The sequence below is a fragment of the Anopheles stephensi genome, unplaced genomic scaffold, assembly GCF_013141755.1.
Source record: "Anopheles stephensi strain Indian unplaced genomic scaffold, UCI_ANSTEP_V1.0 ucontig442, whole genome shotgun sequence".
Classification (NCBI taxonomy): Eukaryota; Metazoa; Arthropoda; class Insecta; order Diptera; family Culicidae; genus Anopheles; species Anopheles stephensi.
The window spans coordinates 42,501-68,560 of NW_023405394.1; the positions used below are offsets into that span (position 1 = coordinate 42,501).

The 26,060-nt window shown below is 31.5% G+C and overlaps 1 protein-coding gene across 1 annotated transcript; it reads left to right on the forward strand.

The window, feature by feature from the left end:
- Positions 1-3,997: 3,997 nt before the first annotated feature.
- On the forward strand, positions 3,998-4,578 carry LOC118517034 (the record flags this gene model as incomplete). The annotated part of the gene is made up of 2 exons (XM_036062894.1): positions 3,998-4,256; positions 4,319-4,578. Coding segments are annotated over exons 1-2 (519 nt in total), but the record flags the coding sequence as incomplete, so codon positions are not given.
- Positions 4,579-26,060: the final 21,482 nt, after the last annotated feature.

Sequence of the window (26,060 nt, forward strand, 5' to 3'; positions counted from 1 at the left end):
CAGTTACACCGAATACCTTCTCGTTCAGTGACAATGTACTACAAGGGCTAATGATAAGTACAGTTGATTGGTAGTCTTTTGCATGGTACAGTCCTGGTTGAATTATAGCGTTTTTACAAAGTGTTTGGTAGCTTGGTACAAACCAATCGCCATTTGTTAACGTGTTTATAGTAATTGTATGATGAAACATTTTTTGTGTTGGAAAGTATTTCCTAAAAGGGAGTGAAACTGCATTAATTGTGAGTGTTTCCGTACCATAATCTATAACTGCACAATTCTTTGCCAAATACTCTGAACCTAAGATACCATCAAAAAAATTGTGAAAATTTATTTCGTAGTACATTTGGCTTGGTAACCCATGTCCTAGCAAATTAATTGTCCCTTTTGTGTTGATACAATAATCACCCCCAATATTTTTTATTGTTGTTGCTTCGCACAATTCAACGGATGGAATGATTCCTTTTTTTATCAGATTTTTGTTTGAACCTGTATCGATCAACAATTTCAACTCTTTTTGGATATGCTATTCACACACACAATGTAAGGAAGATAATCTAATTTGGAGGATGTGTTGTAGTTGCCTCCCAAAAATTTACCAAAAATGTTTGATTCTCGTCCTCATCGTGTTGTTGGTAATGAAATGCTTCATTGTTATTAAACTCATTCCTGTTCACTGTTAATCTCGTTTTAGTTGTTTCCGCATCCATTGCACTTGGTGTTTGAGAATTAGGAAATGTTTTGGATGAATGCGGATTTTCGGAATTGTATGGTCCTTTCTCTTGTTTTTTATAACTGTTCTGCATTCTGTTTGTATTTCCGTTGTTATTATATTCGTTATGTTGGCGATGGTTATACTTGTTTACGGGAGGGAAAGATTCAAATTTACAAAGAAAAGCATAAGTGCTCTCCAAATCAAGAAGCTGGGCTGCCTGGACGTACCCGTAATATTGTTCGTTTAAACCAGTGACGAACGCTGCTAGGCTGGTTTCGTTAATAAACGCATCGATGGCTTCCCAACTGAGTTTATACTTTTCGTTTTGTTTGGCAATTACTTTAACCTTCTGTATAAGTTCTTTAGTATGAGTGTAGTACTCAGTGATGCTTCTACTACCCATCTTATTCAGCCAAAGTCTACTCATATAAAAAGAAAGATCTTTACGATCACCTAGCGCTTTGGTTAGAACATTTTTTATTTCCTCAAAATTTGTGGGATTGCCCTCCGAGCTAAGAATATCTCTTGCCTTTCCTATTATTTTAGTTTTTACTGCATCCACGTAAACTTCATACAAGAGCGGATCAATTCTATTTTTAAATAAGTTCAGAGCATTTTCTGCTGTCTGTATCCATGAAAATAATTGTTTTTTGTTTCCGTCAATATGAGGAATTATTTTTATCGGATCAGAATACGATAAAATGCCTCTAGGGTTTGCGCTTGGTCAAACCGGTTTTGCATCACACTAGCCGAATTGTCTTGCTGTTGTGTGTCAACTAGATGTTGTAGTGTTGATGATAGATGTAAAATTTGCGTTTGCAAATTTTCAAGGACTGCGTCACGCATACTATTTTCACCATTGCCCTGGTTACTAATACTAGGTTCCATTGTGTGAATGTGCAAATCTTGTAACGGGACTTCACAGCGTATGGGAATATGCGTAAGATCGCTAGATGCTGTGGATTCAGATTCTTGTTCCGAATCAGATGCTATTTCTTTCGGATTCCTCCACATAAAACTATTTAGAGTAACGTCTATCTAATAGTACGTTTCTCTTTCCAAAATTAAGCGCCTCTAGAGCAACCTAATTATGAACTCGGATAGATCTGTTTGACAGTATCTACCACGAGGCACGAAGCAAATGTTTTTTTCCTCTGCTACTATACACGGATATGTGTGCGTAACACCAAGAGAACAAAAACCGAAAGTTTGCTTACCTGTGCAGCGTGTATGTACGCGAGAATCCTAACCTCAAATCTCTGCTGTTGTAAGCGAGGAATGAAGCTGGTTCTTAGTAGCTGGAAAGTTCGAAACGGCGTTGTCACAAATCACCCGTGTTGTAAATGTCACACGGAGATGAAAATGTACCTCTATCTAGTAGTGGGTACAAGTCCGGACACACTATGCAAGCTTTATTGATAACTCACTAGCACTGTTTTTTTTTCTAACTATTCTAACTACTACCGGCTGCGCCAATTGTGAGTCAAGCGGAGTGCGATTTAGATCCTCTTTATTCCAATGCTAAGGCTCGAATGAGACGAAGGACAACAGCAATCCATGTGGTGTGCGTTGTAGCAGTGCAGGGTTACACACACGTAATTATATGTTGGATGATTCTCCTTTACTTTTACTGCGTTAAAACGACTTTCGCGTTTGTTATTCGTCTTTTTCTTTTCGAATGCATATTCGTTTTCTACGTAACCCTTATATTTTTCATCTTTGATTTTTTCTTCATTCTTTTTGAATATCTGTAGTATTCTTTCATTTGATTTTCTCTTATTCTTGATCTCTCTAGCGGATCGTTTGATATTTCTCCTACATACACATTTCGTGGTGTATCCTTTATGAATGAATGTATGCTGTGATTATACTTATAAACAGCTTGTTGTACTAATGTTATAATGCTCATCTCTGGATTGAGTTTTTTTGTGCATCTAGCAATTTCTCTAATTGTTGAATGGCAACGTTCTATTTGTCCATTCGTTTCTGACCCAAGCAGCATTTGACAGCTATCTTGTGGGCAAAGGGGTGGAAAGAGAACAGAAACAACGAGGTGAAGAGCAGTGGTGAATTGCACTGGGTGACTGGCATATAGAAAGATAGAGAGCGCATATAAGAAAGAACGAGGGACAATCAAAACAGACGAATGACATACAGAATTGTCTACCCGGCGTTATCTAGTGCAGAAGAAGCCATTCTCTGTGTTCTGTTTTTCATTTCAATTAAAGTATTTTGAGCGGAAATTAATTGAAAATGGAGAACGTGAAGCGAGCGAAGAAAAGTGGACTGTTGAGAAGGCTGGGAAAGTCCTTCAGGGAGCAGTGCGAAAGAGAATTGAATGCTGAAAATCAACCAGAACCGAGTACGCTACAACCCAACCCAAGCCAAGCTACAACAGGTAAGTTTTTTGTGTTCTGGCTGTGTATTCAAGTGAATAGTGTGAAAATAGAAGCAGGAATATTAAAAACATATTACGAATATCGTGTTACAGTGTTGGAATGAATGGTCGGGTCTGTTAACTGTTGCTGCTTGTGCTGTTTAATGTACGGATCGGTCCTGCAACTGTGGAGATCCAGTGGCTTTCCGCTGATTTTGATACAGTGAAAGTTTCGGTACCGGCCGAGCAGTTGCACTCTTTCATACGATAGAACCGGGCAGAACCGTAGCGCTTGGTGCTTTGTAAAAATTAACCAAACCCGGTGGTGCAGTGTAATTAATTACCGTGTATGTTTCTTCTTTATTTCAGATACTGAACTTCATATCACCGATGAGGATATGTATGAAGAGATATATGTGCATGAGCTTGATACTGGCATGGCTGAGAGTGCAGAGTACGAAGAGGAATGGATATCGTTTACGGATGAAGAAGATGAAGAGGAAGATGATGCTGAGCAGCATGTGTTCAAAGATGATGATGAAGCCAACCGGAACAACACGTTTTCCAAAAAATTACAATTGTGGGCACTATCTCATCGAATCACACATGCTGCATTGAACGATTTATAGGAGATAGTTCAGGAAACTACGGAATATTATGTTCCTAAAGATGCCGGACTTTCTTGAAGACTCCCGTTGGCGTTGGCAAACAAATTGCTTCGGTGGCAGGTGGACAGTAATGGTATCAGGGGATTCAAACCACTCTGCAATACCATTTCAGGTAATATATCTTCATGACCATTGTATTCACCCAAACTTACATTCGTGTATTAATTATGATATTTACTATCTTTCTTCTCAGAACCGGAAAGCTTCCCGTGGATAAAATTTCAGTAAACTTTTTCGTAGATGGGTAACTGCTTCATCATAGGACCGACACAATTATGGCCCATTATGATGCAGCTTCACGAGCTACCGGAGGAGCCTATAATGGTGTTAGGTATTTTCTGTGGCTCGTCGAAACCAGACAACGTAGAAGATTATTTGCGTCCTCTAGTGAGCGATTTAAATAACATTCTGGAAACCGGAATCATCATCCACAGCGAAAAGATTACCATAAGCCTCAGAGCCATCATAGCTGATACTCCTGCTCGAGCGTTTATTAAAGGTAAGCAAATTCAATACAATAAAAAAAATTAAGGCAGTATTAATAACTTGTCTCTTTTTCAGGAGTGGCCTATTTCAACGCTGCAAATGGCTGTATTAAGTGTAAAATTGTGGGTCGACATGACAAACGTACTCGCAGAATGATTTTTGAAGGCGTAGCAGCTAAAAGGACCGATGCAGAGTTTAGAAGCGGGCAATACGCTATTGGGCATCAAAGGCGACCTACACCTATAGCGGATATTACAGGTTTAGACATTATTAAGCACATACCTGTATCGGACGACCTCCACCTACTACATTCCGGATTCATGAAGTTATTCGTGGTAGGTCATGCAGGAGGAACTTTGTCTTCGTTTCCCAAGTGGACGTTAGAAGAACAAGAAGAGGTTTCGACCATTTTATTAAAAATTCGTTTGCCAGTAGAAATTAATAGGGCTATGAGATCGCTTAAATATGTAAAATTTTGGAAGGGGTCTGAATTTCGCACTTTCTTAAATCATATTAGCATACCATTACTGAAAGGAAGAATTCATGATGATGCCTATCATCATTTTAAGCTGTTTTACGTAGCTATTACTTTATTATCTAGTTGCCATTTTAAAAGTCTTTGGGATTATGCAGAAACACTTTTAGAAAAGTTTGTCGCAGAATTTAGTTTGCATTATCATAAATCGTATATCACTAGCAACATACACAATATTTTACATATCGCTGAAGATGTACGCGAAATTGGACCCCTCCCTACAATCTCTTCGTACCCTTTTGAGAACAGATTACAATTTATAAAATCATTAGTACGGACAGGTCATAGGACGTTAGCTCAAGTAGTAAATAGGCTAACAGAGCTTTGGGAACTAGAAAATAAGCATAATAAGACAAATATTTCATATCCAATAGTAAAACATAAGAAAGTTGAGGTTATCTTTAATATTACATCAAAATTTATGTTAAGAAAAGGGAATAGAAATGGCTGGTTCCTAACAAAAGAAAATGAAATTATAAGGTACAGTAGCGTTAAGCAAGTATCAGGATCATACGTTATAGAAGGACAGCAATTATTGAGGAAACAAGCTGCGTTCAGTTATCCGATTGCTTCTGAAACAGTTTATAATTTCCAAGGAAAACTAGAAGACATTTCTCAGGAAATAGTACAGGTAGAATTAAGTTATGTTACAATTAAGCTTGTAGCAATTTCTGCCGATGATAGTTCATTTTATTTCAGTGCACCTCTGCACACTTTAATGTAATAAACAAAACAAAATTTTATCTGCTGTATAATATACATATTGCATATTCTATATTTTATATTTATGTACATATTTTAACGTATATTCGAAAAAAAAAGTTCAGAAAATGTATAACTAGTTCTTATGATATAGACTAATTCATTTATAATCTAACTTAACCTACTTAACCTAAATAACTTAACTAACTTAATTTATTTTATTCTCCTTCAGAGTCCGATACTCGTCGTTTCTTAACCGTTAATTGTCCAACTGGCTTAATATTATAAAGTTTTTTAATAAAAAAATATTCAACTTGATCGTCCACAAGTTTGGAAACTTCGTTTCCCCGACTATTTTAAATAACTTCAAAATTGCAGAATATTTGCTTACTGAAATTTTTGAACAATTTAATCCTCTCCCAGTCCAGCTACATTTTTTTAAAAAATCCTTCTCAAAAACATGATCCATCAAAATGCTTAATCTTTTGTTAAAATCGCTAATATTTTTCAACATGTGCGTCATGTCGTTCACCAATTCTGCCATGTAATTTCCTTCCTGAAGGTCACTATTCAACTTGTTGAGAGCTTCCTCCGTGTTAACTTTATCTAATGCAAAATTTCTTGGTACTGTGGGTCCATTTGCATACACCTGATTAAAACAAGTTTAATATATGCTGCCGTTTTTTCCACCATGTTCAATCCTAAATCAACCTTCCTTTCTATTTTGTCCAATTGGGAGAGGCCGGAATACGATGGACATGAGTCTTACAAATCTGCCAGCCCAAAATTAGATTCAGTGGAACTTGGAGGTTTGGATGGTACGGTTGGTTTAGGCGGAATGGCTGGTTTAGATGGAATGGATGGTTTGGATGGTACGGTTGGTTTAGGCGGTATGGCTGGTTTGGAAGGAATGGATGGTTTGGATGGTACGGTTGGTTTGGGTGGAATGATTGGTTTTTGGGAGGCTGGGGGGCGGTACGGAAGACCATGTTTGTTTTCTTTAGTGGAAGCATACTTTACAACAGGACGATTAATGGATGTGAATGAGCATTCAGCAGTAACAAATGGAGATGGTGGTGTGGGATTGGAACGGGCTGGCACTAGTAATCTATTTTCAAAAATAGTTATGGAAGCACCTAATCTATTGTTTGCTGAACTTGGAATAATTGGTGGTGGAAATGATGATCGGCTATTTGTTGTGGACGGATTTCCGCTGCTAGAGCATTGTAGGCTCTTTTGCATATTGTTGTTTTTATCTGCCATACCTAAAACGTACAAATCATTTAGCAAGCATATTCAAAATATGAGAGAACAGACATAGTGACATTACCGCTCGCAAATACTGGCTAAATGTAAGCCACCCACGCATGCACTCGTTTTTGATCTGAAAACGCCGGCCAGCACCCATGATACACTGCGCAGCTCTGATGAATTGTGCCAAATCTGCAAATAGTTTTGAACGAGCTCTGGTTCTTATTCGTAAGTCACACTGGCACCGGCAGTACACCGAATAGGCGTTGGATTTGTAAACTGCACCGTCACGCAGAAGGTAAGAGTTATATTCTTGTTGCAAATAACCTCTAACATAAAAGTTTCAGGATTTCCCGCTACCAACACACCGCTACCAACGACGTTCTCCGATAGGCTACTGCCAGTCTGTGATACTCTAGAACTTCGGTATCACTCTGTGGTACGAAAGAAAAGGACACCAGGAAACTGTACCAATACCTTTCATCTGCAACAAGAGCGAGACAAATATTTTTCTGCATCGATATTTTTTTTTTCGGCAGTATAAAACGCAAGGTACGTTCAACATTGAACGTCATTTGTACGCCATGACAGATTTTTTGGTCGCCATTTTGAAATGTCAATCCGATTGACCTTGGGATGCAAACATGAACCAACCACCCCTCCAAACGCTGCAAAAGAGGGAATGGTGAATTTAGGTCGTGTTGAATTGCTGCATGGGGAACGATTAACTGGAGTTTTAAATATTTTTGTTCCTAGGTTTAGTATTGATTGTTCGATAACGTTTGAGACAAACGTACATTCGTTGTCTATTACAATTTGAGCTGGTAAGTCCCAGTCATACAGGAGTTGTAGTAAAACTTCCTTTATATCAGCGATTGATTTCGATTTTATCGGTCGTATTTTAACGTATTTTGAAAATTTATCTATCGATGAGATAAATAAAAAGTTTGCGTTATAAGCAAATATGTCAATATGGATAATTTCTCCAGGATATGTCGGTATTGGTGTTTTTACTGGTATAAATTCTTGGGGTTTTCTCTCGTATTTTTCTGTTTTACATATCTCACAATTTTTACAATGTTTTGAATACTTTTTCTCATTCCGGGAAAGTAGAATTTTTTTATAAATTGCAATGAGTTTTCCTTAGCATTTCTGTGAGCAAAATTATGAATATTCTTGATTTCTTCAATTTGTGTTTCTTCATCGCATAGGTCTTGTACTTGTCTTTGGGAAAATCTAGCTTTGATTGTTTTTGGATTGTAGAGAGTTTTATAAACTTCTTGGATAATTCCCATTGTTTGTTCATCTGTGTGAATTCCATTAATTACATTTGGATTGATTAATTTTTTGAATTTATCCTTGATAAAATCAGAAGTAAATGTTGGTTCAATAAAAATATGTCTTCTGAATTTTGGGAAAGGGGTAATTAATTGGTATGAAGAATTAGTTCCAATTTTAAATACTAGTTGGTTGTGGAATACATTAATTGGTGCTTCTGTTGAAGGTATATAAGAATGATCGTCTTCGTCAGCTGAGTGCTGAGTTGGCGTTAATGAGTTTAGTTGTATACGGGAAAGTGCATCTGCTACAACGTTTGATCTTCCGGGTTTGTAGAATAATTGGTAATCGTGTTCCTCCATGAAAGATTTCCATCTTTTCAGTTTTGCGTTGTTGTTCTGCGGAGATAAAGCAAATGTTAATGGTTGATGATCTGTATGAATATTAATTTTAGCTCCGTATATGAAATTTCTCAATGTTTGTAGTGCCCAAACGATGGCAAGCATTTCCTTTTCGTTGGTTGCATAATTTTCCTCTGTTTTGGAAAGAGTACGAGAAATGAAGGTTATCGGTCTATCACCGTCGTGACATTTTTGTGAAAGCACAGCTCCTAGTGCTTTTTCCGATGCGTCTGTTGTTAGTTCGAATGGCTTCTGGAAATCTGGAAAAGCTAAAACATCATTAGAAGATATTATGTCTTTAAGGGTTTGAAATGCGTTTTTTGCGGTTTGATCAAATTTAATAGGGAAATTTTTTGATTCGTGTTTGGAAATTTGGCGATGGCCATCCTCCCCTCTTAGGAGTTTTGTGATGGGTTTTGCCAGTTGTGCATAGTTTTTAATAAACCTGCGGTAGTAACCTGACATTCCTAAGAATCTTCTTAGTTCTTTAAGGTTTTGTGGTTCTGGGAATTTTTTTATGGCTTCAATCTTTTTTATATTTGGTTTAAGTCCTTCACTTGAGACTATGAATCCGAGGAATTCAACTTCTGTCTTTAGAAATTCAGATTTATCCGGTTGTATTTGAAATTAGCGGCTCTCAGAGTTTCTAGAACAATTCTTAAATTTTGCAGATGTTCTTCAACTGTTTTGCTAAAAATGATTATGTCATCGATGTATATGTGACAAATTTTTCCGATGTGTTCCCTTAAAGTGTCGTCCATGACGCGTTGGAATATTGAAGGGGCATTTTTTAAACCAAATGGCATGCGTACGAATTCATATTTTCCGTTGTTTATTGAAAATGCAGTTTTTTCGATATCATTTTCCGACATAGGTACTTGATGAAATCCTGACGCTAAGTCAAGAGTTGTGAAATATTTATTTGAACCTAGATTGGCTAAAACAGTAGATGGATCCGGAATAGGATATTTATCGCTTATTGTTTGAGTGTTCAATTTTCTGTAGTCTACGACAAGTCTATATTTTTTTTCATTGGCAGCATCCAGTTTTTTGGAACAATCCACACTGGTGCATTGTATGGGGATTTCGAAGGTCTGATGATTCCATCATTTAGGAGTCTTTCAATTTGCTTGTTAACTTCACCTTTAAGTGCTTGGGGATAGGGATACGTTTTACTATAAACTGGTGATTCATCTTTTGTTCTTATTGTAGCTTTTACTCGCGATGTACAAGGTAGTTTCAAATCTGGTGGTTGGAAAAGATCTTGATATTCCTGTAATAGGTCATGTAGCTTTCTTTTTTCGTTTTGGTTCAGATGATTATCACGAATGTTTATTTTATTTACTTCCTGTAGTTGGTATTGTTGTAATGGAATGACATGTGTGCCATCAATGATTAATATTTCATTGGCTGTGTCAATTACTGCTTTAATTTCCTTTAGTGAATCGTGTCCAATTTTGGCATCAAACGATTTTAAATTTTCTAAAGATAAAATTTTTTCATTAATTTAGCCTGAAAGTGTCCTATTTTACGTAAAAAGCTGTAAATTGTAAAGATAAGCACTGATACAATTAATTAGCCTTGTGTGAAATTTTACGCATATTTTGGATGTATGTAATTTTTATTAGATCCAGTATCAATTAACATTTTGAGTGGTTCTGAAAGTGTTACCATAGAATAAGAAGTAAGGCAACGCTGAGTTTATTCTAAAGATTCAGCTCTGCTTCTTCAATTAATTTAGCTCTGAAGTTGTCCTTTTTACGTATAAAATGCTGTTGAAAATTGTAAAGATAAGCACATTTTCAATTAATTTAGCCTGAAAGTGTCCTATTTTCGTATGTTTGTGCTGATTGCATTGTAAAGATAATGCACTTATTTTCAATTAATTTAGCCTGAAAGTGTCTCTATTTTACGTCTAAAATGCTGTTGAATTTGGAAGATAAGCACTTTTCAATTAATTTAGCCTGAAAGTGTCCATTTTTTTGGTGGAAATGCTGTTGAAATTGTAAAGATGCACTTTTTCAATTAATTTAGCCTGAAAGTGTCCTATTTTAATAAAATGCTGTTGAAATTGTAAAGATAAGCACTTTTTCATTAATGAGGCCTGGTGGTGCTCCTATTTTACGTATAAAATGCTGTTGAAATTGTAAAGATAAGCCTTTTTCAATAATGTAGCCTGAAAGTGTCCTATTTTACGTTAAAATGCTGGAAATTGTAAGATAAGCACTTTTGCAATTAATTTAGCCTGAAGTTCCTATTTTACGTATAAATGCTGTTGAAATTGTAAAGATAAGCACTTTTTCAATTAATTAGCCTGAAAGTGTCCTATTTTACGTATAAAATGCTGTTGAAATTGTAAAGATAAGCACTTTTCAATTAATTTAGCCTGAAAGTGTCCTATTTTACGTATAAAATGCTGTTGAAATTGTAAAGATAAGCACTTTTTCAATTAATTTAGCCTGAAAGTGTCCTATTTTACGTATAAAATGCTGTTGAAATTGTAAAGATAAGCACTTTTTCAATTAATTTAGCTGAAAGTGTCCTATTTTTACGTATAAAATGCTGTTGAAATTGTAAAGATAAGCACTTTTTCATCTAATTTAGCCTGAAAGTGTCCTATTTTACGTATAAAATGCTGTTGAAATTGTAAAGATAAGCACTTTTTCAATTAATTTAGCCTGAAAGTGTCCTATTTTACGTATAAAATGCTGTTGAAATTGTAAAGATAAGCACTTTTTCAATTAATTTAGCCTGAAAGTGTCCTATTTTACGTATAAAATGCTGTTGAAATTGTAAAGATAGCACTTTTTCAATTAATTTAGCCTGAAAGTGTCCTATTTTACGTATAAAATGCTGTTGAAATTGTAAAGATAAGCACTTTTTCAATTAATTTAGCCTGAAAGTGTCCTATTTTACGTATAAAATGCTGTTGAAATTGTAAAGATAAGCACTTTTTCAATGTATTTAGCCTGAAAGTGTCCTATTTTACGTATAAAATGCTGTTGAAATTGTAAAGATAAGCACTTTTTCAATTAATTTAGCCTGAAAGTGTCCTATTTTACGTATAAAATGCTGTTGAAATTGTAAAGATAAGCACTTTTTCAATTAATTTAGCCTGAAAGTGTCCTATTTTACGTAAATAAAATGCTGTTGAAAATTGTAAAGATAAGCACTTTTTCAATTAATTTAGCCTGAAGTGTCCTATTTTACGTATAAAATGCTGTTGAAATTGTAAAGATAGCACTTTTTCAATTAACTTAGCCTGAAAGTGTCCTATTTTACCGTATAAAATCTGTTGAAATTGTAAAGATAAGCACTTTTTCAATTAATTAGCCTGAAAGTGTCCTATTTTACGTATAAAATGCTGTTGAAATTGTAAAGATAAGCACTTTTTCAATTAATTTAGCCTGAAAGTGTCCTATTTTACGTATAAAATGCTGGTGAAATTGTAAAGATAAGCACTTTTTCAATTAATTTAGCCTGAAAGTGTCCTATTTTACGTATAAAATGCTGTTGAAAGTGTAAACGATAAGGCACTTTTTCAATTAATTAAGCCTGAAAGTGTCCTATTTTACGTATAAAATGCTGTTGAAATTGTAAAGATAAGCACTTTTCAATAATTTAGCCTGAAAGGTGTCCTATTTTACGTATAAAATGCTGTTGCAATTGTAAAGATAAGCACTTTTTCATTAATTTAGCCTGAAAAGGTGTCCCTATTTTACGTATAAAATGCTGTTGAAATTGTAAGATTAAGCACTTTTTCATTAATTTAGCCTGAAAGTGGTCCTATTTTACGTATAAAATGCTGTTGAATTGTGAAGAGTAAGCACTTTTTCAATTAATTATAGCCTGAAAGTGTCCTATTTTACGTATAAAATCTGTTGAAATTGTAAAGATAAGCACTTTTTTCAATTAATTTAGCCTGAAAGTGTCCTATTTTACGTATAAAATGCTGTGAAATTGGAAGAGAAGCCTTTTTCAAATTAATTTAGCCTGAAAGTGTCCTATTTTACGTATAAAATGCTGTTGAAATTGTAAAGATTAGCACTTTTTTTTCATCTAATTAGCCTGAGGTGTCCTATTTTACGTATAAAAAGGCTGTAGAATTGTAAGATAAGCACTTTTTCAATTAATTTAGCCTGAAAGTGTCCTATTTTACGTATAAAATGCTGTTGAAATTGTAAAGATAAGCACTTTTTCAATTAATTTAGCCTGAAAGTGTCCTATTTTACGTATAAAATGCTGTTGAAATTGTAAAGATAAGCACTTTTTCAATTAATTTAGCCTGAAAGTGTCCTATTTTACGTATAAAATGCTGTTGAAATTGTAAAGATAAGCACTTTTTCAATTAATTTAGCCTGAAAGTGTCCTATTTTACGTATAAAATGCTGTTGAAATTGTAAAGATAAGCACTTTTTCAATTAATTTAGCCTGAAAGTGTCCTATTTTACGTATAAAATGCTGTTGAAATTGTAAAGATAAGCACTTTTTCAATTAATTTAGCCTGAAAGTGTCCTATTTTACGTATAAAATGCTGTTGAAATTGTAAAGATAAGCACTTTTTCAATTAATTTAGCCTGAAAGTGTCCTATTTTACGTATAAAATGCTGTTGAAATTGTTAAGATTAGCACTTTTTCAATGTATTTAGCCTGAAAGTGTCCTATTTTACGTATAAAATGCTGTTGAAATTGTAAAGATAAGCACTTTTTCAATTAATTTAGCCTGAAAGTGTCCTATTTTACGTATAAAATGCTGTTGAAATTGTAAAGATAAGCACTTTTTCATTAATTAGCCTGAAAGTGTCCTATTTTACGTATAAAATGCTGTAGAAATTGTAAAGATAAGCACTTTTTCAATTAATTTAGCCTGAAAGTGTCCTATTTTACGTATAAAATGCTGTTGAAATTGTAAAGATAAGCACTTTTTCAATTAATTTAGCCTGAAAGTGTCCTATTTTACGTATAAAATGCTGTTGAAATTGTAAAGATAAGCACTTTTTCAATGTATTTAGCCTGAAAGTGTCCTATTTTACGTATAAAATGCTGTTGAAATTGTAAAGATAAGCACTTTTTCAATTAATTTAGCCTGAAAGTGTCCTATTTTACGTATAAAATGCTGTTGAAATTGTAAAGATAAGCACTTTTTCAATTAATTTAGCCTGAAAGTGTCCTATTTTACGTATAAAATGCTGTTGAAATTGTAAAGATAAGCACTTTTTCAATTAATTTAGCCTGAAAGTGTCCTATTTTACGTATAAAATGCTGTTGAAATTGTAAAGAAAAGCACTTTTTCAATGTATTTAGCCTGAAAGTGTCCTCTTTTACGTAAATAATGCTGTTGAAATTGTTAAGATTAGCACTTTTTCAATGTATTTAGCCTGAAAGTGTCCTATTTTACGTATAAAATGCTGTTGAAATTGTAAAGATAAGCACTTTTTCAATTAATTTAGCCTGAAAGTGTCCTATTTTACGTATAAAATGCTGTTGAAATTGTAAAGATTAGCACTTTTTCATCTAATTTAGCCTGAAAGTGTCCTATTTTACGTATAAAATGCTGTTGAAATTGTAAAGATAAGCACTTTTTCAATTAATTTAGCCTGAAAGTGTCCTATTTTACGTATAAAATGCTGTTGAAATTGTAAAGATAAGCACTTTTTCAATTAATTTAGCCTGAAAGTGTCCTATTTTACGTATAAAATGCTGTTGAAATTGTAAAGATAAGCACTTTTTCAATTAATTTAGCCTGAAAGTGTCCTATTTTACGTATAAAATGCTGTTGAAATTGTAAAGATAAGCACTTTTTCAATTAATTTAGCCTGAAAGTGTCCTATTTTACGTATAAAATGCTGTTGAAATTGTAAAGATAAGCACTTTTTCAATTAATTTAGCCTGAAAGTGTCCTATTTTACGTATAAAATGCTGTTGAAATTGTAAAGATAAGCACTTTTTCAATTAATTTAGCCTGAAAGTGTCCTATTTTACGTATAAAATGCTGTTGAAATTGTAAAGATAAGCACTTTTTCAATTAATTTAGCCTGAAAGTGTCCTATTTTACGTATAAAATGCTGTTGAAATTGTAAAGATAAGCACTTTTTCAATTAATTTAGCCTGAAAGTGTCCTATTTTACGTATAAAATGCTGTTGAAATTGTAAAGATAAGCACTTTTTCAATTAATTTAGCCTGAAAGTGTCCTATTTTACGTATAAAATGCTGTTGAAATTGTAAAGATTAGCACTTTTTCATCTAATTTAGCCTGAAGGTGTCCTATTTTACGTATAAAATGCTGTTGAAATTGTAAAGATAAGCACTTTTTCAATTAATTTAGCCTGAAAGTGTCCTATTTTACGTATAAAATGCTGTTGAAATTGTAAAGATAAGCACTTTTTCAATTAATTTAGCCTGAAAGTGTCCTATTTTACGTATAAAATGCTGTTGAAATTGTAAAGATTAGCACTTTTTCATCTAATTTAGCCTGAAAGTGTCCTATTTTACGTATAAAATGCTGTTGAAATTGTAAAGATAAGCACTTTTTCAATTAATTTAGCCTGAAAGTGTCCTATTTTACGTATAAAAATGCTGTTGAAATTGTAAAGATAAGCATTTTTCAATTAATGTTAGCCTGAAAGTGTCCTATTTTACGTATAAAATGCTGTTGAAATTGTAAGATAAGCACTTTTTCAATTAATTAAGCCTGAAAGTGTCCTATTTTACGTATAAAATGCTGTTGAAATTGTAAAGATAAGCACTTTTTCAATTAATTTAGCCTGAAAGTGTCCTATTTTACGTATAAAATGCTGTTGAAATTGTAAAGATAAGCACTTTTTCAATTAATTAGCCTGAAGTGTCCTATTTTACGTATAAAATGCTGTTGAAATTGTAAAGATAAGCCTTTTCAATTAATTTAGCCTGAAAGTGTCCCTATTTACGTATAAAATGCTGTTGAAATTGGAAAGATAAGCACTTTTTCAATTAATTTAGCCTGAAAGTGTCCTATTTTACGTATAAAATGCTGTTGAAATTGTAAAGATAAGCACTTTTTCAATTAATTAGCCTGAAAGTGTCCTATTTTACGTATAAATGCTGTTGAAATTGTAAAGATAAGCACTTTTTCAATTATTTAGCCTGAAAGTGTCCTATTTTACGTATAAAATGCTGTTGAAATTGTAAAGATAAGCACTTTTTTCAATTATTTAGCCTGAAAGTGTCCTATTTTACGTATAAAATGCTGTTGAAATTGTAGAAGATAAGCACTTGTTCAATTAATTTAGCCTGAAAGTGTCCTATTTTACGTATAAAATGCTGTTGAAATTGTAAAGATAAGCACTGTTTTCAATTAATTAGCCTGAAAGTGTCCTATTTTACGTATAAAATGCTGTTGAAATTGTAAAGATAAGCACTTTTTCAATTATTTAGCCTGAAAGTGTCCTATTTTACGTATAAAATGCTGTTGAAATTGTAAAGATAAGCACTTTTTCAATTAATTTAGCCTGAAAGTGTCCTATTTTACGTATAAAATGCTGTTGAAATTGTAAAGATAGCACTTTTTCAATTAATTTAGCCTGAAAGTGTCCTATTTTACGTATAAAATGCTGTTGAAATTGTAAAGATAAGCACTTTTTCAATTAATTTAGCCTGAAAGTGTCCTAATTTACGTATAAAATGCTGTTGAAATTGTAAAGATAAGCACTTTTTCAATTAATTAGCCTGAAAGTGTCCTTATTATCGTATAAAATGCTGTTGAAAATTGTAAAGATAAGCACTTTTTCAATTAATTTAGCCTGAAAGTGTCCTATTTTACGTATAAAATGCTGTTGAAATTGTAAAGATAAGCACTTTTTCAATTAATTAAGCCTGAAAGTGTCCTATTTTACGTATAAAATGCTGTTGAAATTGTAAAGATAAGCACTTTTTCAATTAATTTAGCCTGAAAGTGTCCTATTTTACGTATAAAATGCTGTTGAAATTGTAAAGATAAGCACTTTTTCATTAATTTAAGCCTGAAAGTGTCCTATTTACGTATAAAAATGCTGTTGAAATTGTAAAAGATAAGCACTTTTTCAATTAATTTAGCCTGAAAGTGTCCTATTTTACGTATAAAATGCTGTTGAAATTGTAAAGATAAGCACTTTTTCAATTAATTTAGCCTGAAAGTGTCCTATTTTACGTATAAAATGCTGTTGAAATTGTAAAGATAAGCACTTTTTCAATTAATTTAGCCTGAAAGTGTCCTATTTTACGTATAAAATGCTGTTGAAATTGTAAAGATAAGCACTTTTTCAATTAATTTAGCCTGAAAGTGTCCTATTTTACGTATAAAATGCTGTTGAAATTGTAAAGATAAGCACTTTTTCAATTAATTTAGCCTGAAAGTGTCCTATTTTACGTATAAAATGCTGTTGAAATTGTAAAGATAAGCACTTTTTCAATTAATTTAGCCTGAAAGTGTCCTATTTTACGTATAAAATGCTGTTGAAATTGTAAAGATAAGCACTTTTTCAATTAATTTAGCCTGAAAGTGTCCTATTTTACGTATAAAATGCTGTTGAAATTGTAAAGATAAGCACTTTTTCAATTAATTTAGCCTGAAAGTGTCCTATTTTACGTAATAAAATGCTGTTGAAATTGGTAAAGATAAGCACTTTTTCAATTAATTTAGCCTGAAGTGTCCTATTTTACGTATAAAATGCTGTGAAATTGTAAAGATAAGCACTTTTTCAATTAACTTAGCCTGAAAGTGTCCTATTTTACGTATAAAATGCTGTTGAAATTGTAAAGATAAGCAATTTTTCAATTAATTTAGCCTGAAAGTGTCCTATTTTACGTATAAAATGCTGTTGAAATTGTAAAGATAAGCACTTTTTCAATTAATTTAGCCTGAAAGTGTCCTATTTTACGTATAAAATGCTGATTGAAATTGTAAAGATAAGCACTTTTTCAATTAATTTAGCCTGAAGTGTCCTATTTTACGTAATAAAATGCTGTTGAAATTGTGAAAGATAGCACTTTTTCAATTAATTTAGCCTGAAAGTGTCCTATTTTACGTATAAAATGGCTGTTGAAATTGTAAAGATAAGCACTTTTTCAAATTAATTAAGCCTGAAAGTGTCCCTATTTTACGTATAAAATGCTGTTGAAATTGTAAAGATCAGCACTTTTCAATTAATTTAGCCTGAAAGTGTCCTATTTTACGTATAAAATGCTGTTGAAATTGTAAAGATAAGCACTTTTTCAATTAATTTAGCCTGAAAGGGTCCTATTTTACGTATAAAATGCTGTTGAAATTGTAAAGATAAGCACTTTTTCAATTAATTTAGCCTGAAAGTGTCCTATTTTACGTATAAAATGCTGTTGAAATTGTAAAGATAAGCACTTTTTCAATTAATTTAGCCTGAAAGTGTCCTATTTTACGTATTAAATGCTGTTGAAATTGTAAAGATAAGCACTTTTTCAATAAAATGCTGTTGAAATTGTAAAGATAAGCACTTTTTCAATTAATTTAGCCTGAAAGTGTCCTATTTTACGTATAAAATGCTGTTGAAATTGTAAAGATAAGCACTTTTTCAATTAATTTAGCCTGAAAGTGTCCTATTTTACGTATAAAATGCTGTTGAAATTGTAAAGATAAGCACTTTTTCAATTAATTTAGCCTGAAAGTGTCCTATTTTACGTATAAAATGCTGTTGAAATTGTAAAGATAAGCACTTTTTCAATTAATTTAGCCTGAAAGTGTCCTATTTTACGTATAAAATGCTGTTGAAATTGTAAAGATAAGCACTTTTTCAATTAATTTAGCCTGAAAGTGTCCTATTTTACGTATAAAATGCTGTTGAAATTGTAAAGATAAGCACTTTTTCAATTAATTTAGCCTGAAAGTGTCCTATTTTACGTATAAAATGCTGTTGAAATTGTAAAGATAAGCACTTTTTCAATTAATTTAGCCTGAAAGTGTCCTATTTTACGTATAAAATGCTGTTGAAATTGTAAAGATAAGCACTTTTTCAATTAATTTAGCCTGAAAGTGTCCTATTTTACGTATAAAATGCTGTTGAAATTGTAAAGATAAGCACTTTTTCAATTAATTAGCCTGAAAGTGTCCTATTTACGTAATAAAATGCTGTTGAAATTGTAAAAGATAGCACTTTTTCAATTAATTTAGCCTGAAAGTGTCCTATTTTACGTATAAAATGCTGTTGAAATTGTAAGATAAGCACTTTTTTCAATTAATTTAGCCTGAAAGTGTCCTATTTTACGTATAAAATGCTGTATGAAATTGTAAAGATAAGCACTTTTCAATTAATTAAGCCTGAAAGTGTCCTAGTTTTACGTATAAGAATGCTGTTGAAATTGTAAAGATAAGCACTTTTTCAATTAATTTAGCCTGAAAGTGTCCTATTTTACGTATAAAATGCTGTTGAAATTGTAAAGATAAGCACTTTTTCAATTAAATTAGCCTGAAAGGTGTCCTATTTTACGTATAAAATGCTGTTGAAATTGTAAAGATAAAGCACTTTTCAATTAATTAGCCTGAAAGTGTCCTATTTACGTATAAAATGCTGTTGAAATTGTAAAGATAAGCACTTTTTCAATTATTTAGCCTGAAAGTGTCCTATTTTACGTATAAAATGCTGTGAAATTGTAAAGATAAGCACGTTTCAATTAATTTAGCCTGAAAGGTGCCTATTTTACGTATAAAATGCTGTTGAATTGTAAAGATTAGCACTTTTTTCATTAATTTAGCCTGAAGTGTCCTATTTTACGTATAAAATGCTGTTGAAATTGTAAAGATTAGCACTTTTTCAATTAACTTAGCCTGAAAGTGTCCTATTTTACGTATAAAATGCTGTTGAAATTGTAAAGATAAGCACTTTTTCAATTAATTTAGCCTGAAAGTGTCCTATTTTACGTATAAAATGCTGTTGAAATTGTAAAGATAAGCACTTTTTCAATTAATTTAGCCTGAAAGTGTCCTATTTACGTATAAAATGCTGTTGAAATTGTAAAGATAAGCACTTTTTCAATTAATTTAGCCTGAAAGGTGTCCTATTTACGTATAAAATGCTGTTGAAATTGTAAGATAAGCACTTTTTCAATTAATTAGCCTGAAAGTGTCCTATTTTACGTATAAAATGCTGTTGAAATTGTAAAGATAAGCACTTTTTCAATTAATTTAGCCTGAAAGTGTCCTATTTTACGTATAAAATGCTGTTGAAATTGTAAAGATAAGCACTTTTTTCAATTAATTTAGCCTGAAAGTGTCCTATTTTACGTATAAATGCTGTTGAAATTGTAAAGAATAAGCACTTTTTCAATTAATTAGCTGAAAGTGTCCTATTTACGTATAAAATGCTGTTGAAATTGTAAAAGATAAGCACTTTTTCAATTAATTTAGCCCTGAAAGTGTCCTATTTTACGTAATAAAATGCTGTTGAAATTGTAAAGATAAGCACTTTTCAATTAATTTAGCCTGAAAGTGTCCTATTTTACGTATAAAATCGCTGTTGAAATTGTAAAGATAAGCACTTTTCAATTAATTTAGCCTGAAAGTGTCTATTTTACGTATAAAATGCTGTTGAAATTGTAAAGATAAGCACTTTTTTCAATTAATTAGCCTGAAGTGTCCTATTTTACGTATAAAATGCTGTTGAAATTGTAAAGAAAGCACTTTTTACAATTAATTAGCCTGAAAGTGGTCCTATTTTACGTATAAAATTGCTGTTGAAATGGTAAAGATAAGCACTTTTTCAATTAATTTAGCCTGAAAGTGTCCTATTTTACGTATAAAATGCTGTTGAAATTGTAAAGATAGCACTTTTCATTAATTAGCCTGAAGTGTCCTATTTTACATATAAAATGCTGTTGAAAGTGTAAAGATAAGCACTTTTCAATGTAATTTAGCCTGAAAGTGTCCTATTTTACGTATACATGCTGTTGAAATTGGTAAAGATAGCACTTTTTCAATTATTTAGCCTGAAAGTGTCCTATTTTACGTATAAAATGCTGTTGAAAATTTGTAAAGATAAGCACTTTTTCAATTAATTTAGAGCTGAAAGTGTCCTATTTTACGTATAAAATGCTGTTGAAATTGTAAAGATAAGCACTTTTTCAATATAATTTAGCCTGAAAGTGTCCTATTTTACGTATAAAATGCTGGTGAAAATTGTAAAGATAAGCCACTTTTTCAATTAATTAAGCCTGAAAGTGTCGCTATTTTACGTATAAAATGCTGTTGAAATTGTAAAGATAAGCACTTTTTCAATTAATTTAGCCTGAAAGTGTCCTATTTTACGTATAAAATGCCTGTTGAAATTGTAAAGATAAGCACTTTTTCAATTAATTTAGCCTGAAAGTGTCCTATTTTACGTATAAAATGCTGTTGAAATTGTAAAGAAAAGCACTTTTTCAATTAATTTAGCCTGAAAGTGTCCTATTTTACGTATAAAATGCTGTTGAAATTGTAAAGATAAGCACTTTTTCAATTAATTTAGCCTGAAAGTGTCCTATTTTACGTATAAAATGCTGTTGAAATTGTAAAGAGTAAGCACTTTTTCAATTAATTTAGCCTGAAAGTGTCCTATTTACGTATAAAATGCCTGTATGAAATTGTAAAGATAAGCACTTTTTCAATTAATTTAGCCTGAAAGTGTCCTATTTTACGTATAAAATGCTGTTGAAATTGTAAAGATAAGCACTTTTTCATTAATTTAGCCTGAAAGTGTCCTATTTTACGTATAAAATGCTGTTGAAATTGTAAAGATAAGCACTTTTTTCAATTAATTAGCCTGAAAGTGTCCTATTTTACGTATAAAAATGCTGTTGAAATTGTAAAGATAAAGCACTTTTTCAATTAATTTAGCCTGAAAGTGTCCTATTTTACGTATAAAATGCTGTTGAAATTGTAAAGATAAGCACTTTTTCAATTAATTTAGCCTGAAAGTGTCCTATTTTAACGTATAAAATGCCTGTTGAAATTGTAAAGATAAGCACTTTTTCAATTAATTTAGCCTGAAAGTGTCCTATTTTACGTATAAATGCTGTTGAAATTGTAAAGATAAGCACTTTTTCAATTAATTTAGCCTGAAAGTGTCCTATTTTACGTATAAAATGCTGTTGAAATTGTAAAGATAAGCACTTTTTCAATTAATTTAGCCTGAAAGTGTCCTATTTTACGTATAAAATGCTGTTGAAATTGTAAAAATAAGCACTTTTTCAATTAATTCAGCCTGAAAGTGTCATATTTTACGTATAAAATGCTGTTGAAATTGTAAAGATAAGCACGTTTTCAATTAATTTAGCCTGAAAGTGTCCTATTTTACGTATAAAATGCTGTTGAAATTGTAAAGATAAGCACTTTTTCAATTAATTTAGCCTGAAAGTGTCCTATTTTACGTATAAAATGCTGTTGAAATTGTAAAGATAAGCACTTTTTCAATTAACTTAGCCTGAAAGTGTCCTATTTTACGTATAAAATGCTGTTGAAATTGTAAAGATAAGCACTTTTTCAATTAATTAAGCCTGAAAGTGTCCTATTTTACGTATAAAATGCTGTTGAAATTGTAAAGATAAGCACTTTTCATTAATGTTAGCCTGAAAGTGGTCCTATTTTTACGTATAAAATGCTGTTTGAATTGTAAAGATAAGCACTTTTTCAATTAATTTAGCCTGAAAGTGTCCTATTTTACGTATAAAATGCTGTTGAAATTGTAAAGATAAGCACTTTTTCAATTAATTTAGCCTGAAAGTGTCCTATTTTACGTATAAAATGCTGTTGAAATTGTAAAGATAAGCACTTTTTCAATGTATTTAGCCTGAAAGTGTCCTATTTTACGTATAAAATGCTGTTGAAATTGTAAAGATAAGCACTTTTTCAATTAATTTAGCCTGAAAGTGTCCTATTTTACGTATAAAATGCTGTTGAAATTGTAAAGATTAGCACTTTTTCATCTAATTTAGCCTGAAGGTGTCCTATTTTACGTATAAAATGCTGTTGAAATTGTAAAGATAAGCACTTTTTCAATTAATTTAGCCTGAAAGTGTCCTATTTTACGTATAAAATGCTGTTGAAATTGTAAAGATAAGCACTTTTTCAATTAATTTAGCCTGAAAGTGTCCTATTTACGTATAAAATGCTGTTGAAATTGTAAAGATTAGCACTTTTTCAATTAATTTAGCCTGAAAGTGTCCTATTTTACGTATAAAATGCTGTTGAAATTGTAAAGATAAGCACTTTTTCAATGTATTTAGCCTGAAAGTGTCCTATTTTACGTATAAAATGCTGTTGAAATTGTAAAGATAAGCACTTTTTCAATTAATTTAGCCTGAAAGTGTCCTATTTTACGTATAAAATGCTGTTGAAATTGTTAAGATAAGCACTTTTTCAATTAATTTAGCCTGAAAGTGTCCTATTTTACGTATAAAATGCTGTTGAAATTGTAAAGATAAGCACTTTTTCAATTAATTTAGCCTGAAAGTGTCCTATTTTACGTATAAAATGCTGTTGAAATTGTAAAGATAAGCACTTTTTCAATTAATTTAGCCTGAAAGTGTCCTATTTTACGTATAAAAATGCCTGTGAAATTGTAAAGATAAGCACTTTTTCAATTAATTTAGCCTGAAAGTGTCCTATTTTACGTATAAAAATGCTGTTGAAATTGTAAAGATAAGCACTTTTTCAATTAATTAGCCTGAAAGTGTCCTATTTTACGTATAAAATGCTGTTGAAATTGTAAAGATAAGCACTTTTTCAATTAATTTAGCCTGAAAGTGTCCTATTTTACGAATAAAATGCTGTTGAAATTGTAAAGATAAGCACTTTTTCAATTAATTTAGCCTGAAAGTGTCCTATTTTACGTATAAAATGCTGTTGAAATTGTAAAGATAAGCACTTTTTCAATTAATTTAGCCTGAAAGTGTCCTATTTTACGTATAAAATGCTGTTGAAATTGTAAAGATAAGCACTTTTTCAATTAATTTAGCCTGAAAGTGTCCTATTTTACGTATAAAATGCTGTTGAAATTGTAAAGATTAGCACTTTTCAATTAATTTAGCCTGAAAGTGTCCTATTTTACGTATAAAATGCTGTTGAAATTGTAAAGATAAGCACTTTTTCAATTAATTTAGCCTGAAAGTGTCATATTTTACGTATAAAATGCTGTTGAAATTGTAAAGATAAGCACTTTTTCAATTAATTTAGCCTGAAAGTGTCCTATTTTACGTATAAAATGCTGTTGAAATTGTAAAGATAAGCACTTTTTCAATTAATTTAGCCTGAAAGTGTCCTATTTTACGTACAAAATGCTGTGAAATTGTAAAGATAAGCACTTTTTCAATTAACTTAGCCTGAAAGTGTCCTATTTTACGTATAAAATGCTGTTGAAATTGTAAAGATAAGCACTTTTTCATTAATTTAGCCTGAAAGTGTTCCTATTTTACGTATAAAATGCTGTTGAAATTGTAAAAGATAAGCACTTTTTCAATTAATTTAGCCTGAAAGTGTCCTATTTTACGTATAAAAATGCTGTTGAAATTGTAAAGATAAGCACTTTTTCAATTAATTAGCCTGAAAGTGTCCTATTTTACGTATAAAATGCTGTTGAAATTGTAAAGATAAGCACTTTTTCAATTAATTTAGCCTGAAAGTGTCCTATTTTACGTGTAAAATGCTGTTGAAATTGTAAAGATAAGCACTTTTTCAATTAATTTAGCCTGAAAGTGTCCTATTTTACGTATAAAATGCTGTTGAAATTGTAAAGATAAGCACTTTTTCAATTAATTTAGCCTGAAAGTGTCCTATTTTACGTATAAAATGCTGTTGAAATTGTAAAGATAAGCACTTTTTCAATTAATTTAGCCTGAAAGTGTCCTATTTTACGTATAAAATGCTGTTGAAATTGTAAAGATAAGCACTTTTTCAATTAATTTAGCCTGAAAGTGTCCTATTTTACGTATAAAATGCTGTTGAAATTGTAAAGATAAGCACTTTTTCAATTAATTTAGCCTGAAAGTGTCCTATTTTACGTATAAAATGCTGTTGAAATTGTAAAGATAAGCACTTTTTCAATTAATTTAGCCTGAAAGTGTCCTATTTTACGTATAAAATGCTGTTGAAATTGTAAAGATAAGCACTTTTTCAATTAATTTAGCCTGAAAGTGTCCTATTTTACGTATAAAATGCTGTTGAAATTGTAAAGATAAGCACTTTTTCAATTAATTTAGCCTGAAAGTGTCCTATTTTACGTATAAAATGCTGTTGAAATTGTAAAGATAAGCACTTTTTCAATTAATTTAGCCTGAAAGTGTCCTATTTTACGTATAAAATGCTGTTGAAATTGTAAAGATAAGCACTTTTTCAATTAATTTAGCCTGAAAGTGTCCTATTTTACGTATAAAATGCTGTTGAAATTGTAAAGATAAGCACTTTTTCAATTAATTTAGCCTGAAAGTGTCCTATTTTACGTATAAAATGCTGTTGAAATTGTAAAGATAAGCACTTTTTCAATTAATTTAGCCTGAAAGTGTCCTATTTTACGTATAAAATGCTGTTGAAATTGTAAAGATAAGCACTTTTTCAATTAATTAGCCTGAAAGTGTCCTATTTTACGTATAAAATCTGTTGAAAATTGTAAAGATAAGCACTTTTTCAATTAATTTAGGCCTGAAAGTTGTCCTATTTTACGTATAAAATGCTGTTGAAATTGTAAAGATAAGCACTTTTTCATTAATTTAGCCTGAAGTGTCCCTATTTTACGTAGAAAATGCTGTTGAAATTGTAAAGATAGCACTTTTTCATTATTTAGCCTGAAGTGGCCTATTTTACGTATAATGCTGTTGAAATTGTAAAGAATTAAGCACTTTTTCAATTAATTTAGCCTGAAAAGTGTCCTATTTTACGTATAAAAATGCTGTTGAAATTGTAAAGATAAGCACTTTTTCAATTATTTAGCCTGAAAGTGTCCTATTTTACGTATAAATGCTGTTGAAATTGTAAGAGTAGCACTTTTTCAATTAATTTAGCCTGAAAGGTGTCCTATTTTACGTATAAAATGCTGTTGAAATTGTAAAGATAGCACTTTTCAATTACTTTAGCCTGAAAGTGTCCTATTTTACGTATAAAATCTGTTGAAATTGTAAAAGATAAGCACTTTTTTCATTAATTTAGCCTGAAAGTGTCCTAGTTTACGTATAAAATTGCGGTTGAAAATTGTAAAGATAGCACTTTTTCAATTAATTTAGCCCTGAAAGTGTCCCTATGTTTACGTATAAAATGCTGTTGAAATTGTAAAGATAAGCCTTTTCATTAATGTTAGCCTGAAAGTGTCCTATTTTACGTATAAAAATGCTGTTGAATTGTAAAGATAAGCACTTTTTCAATTAATTTAGCCTGAAAGTGTCCTATTTTACGTATAAAATGCTGTTGAAATTGTAAAGATTAGCACTTTTTCATCTAATTTAGCCTGAAAGTGTCCTATTTTACGTATAAAATGCTGTTGAAATTGTAAAGATAAGCACTTTTTCATCTAATTTAGCCTGAAAGTGTCCTATTTTACGTATAAAATGCTGTTGAAATTGTAAAGATAAGCACTTTTTCAATGTATTTAGCCTGAAAGTGTCCTATTTTACGTATAAAATGCTGTTGAAATTGTAAAGATAAGC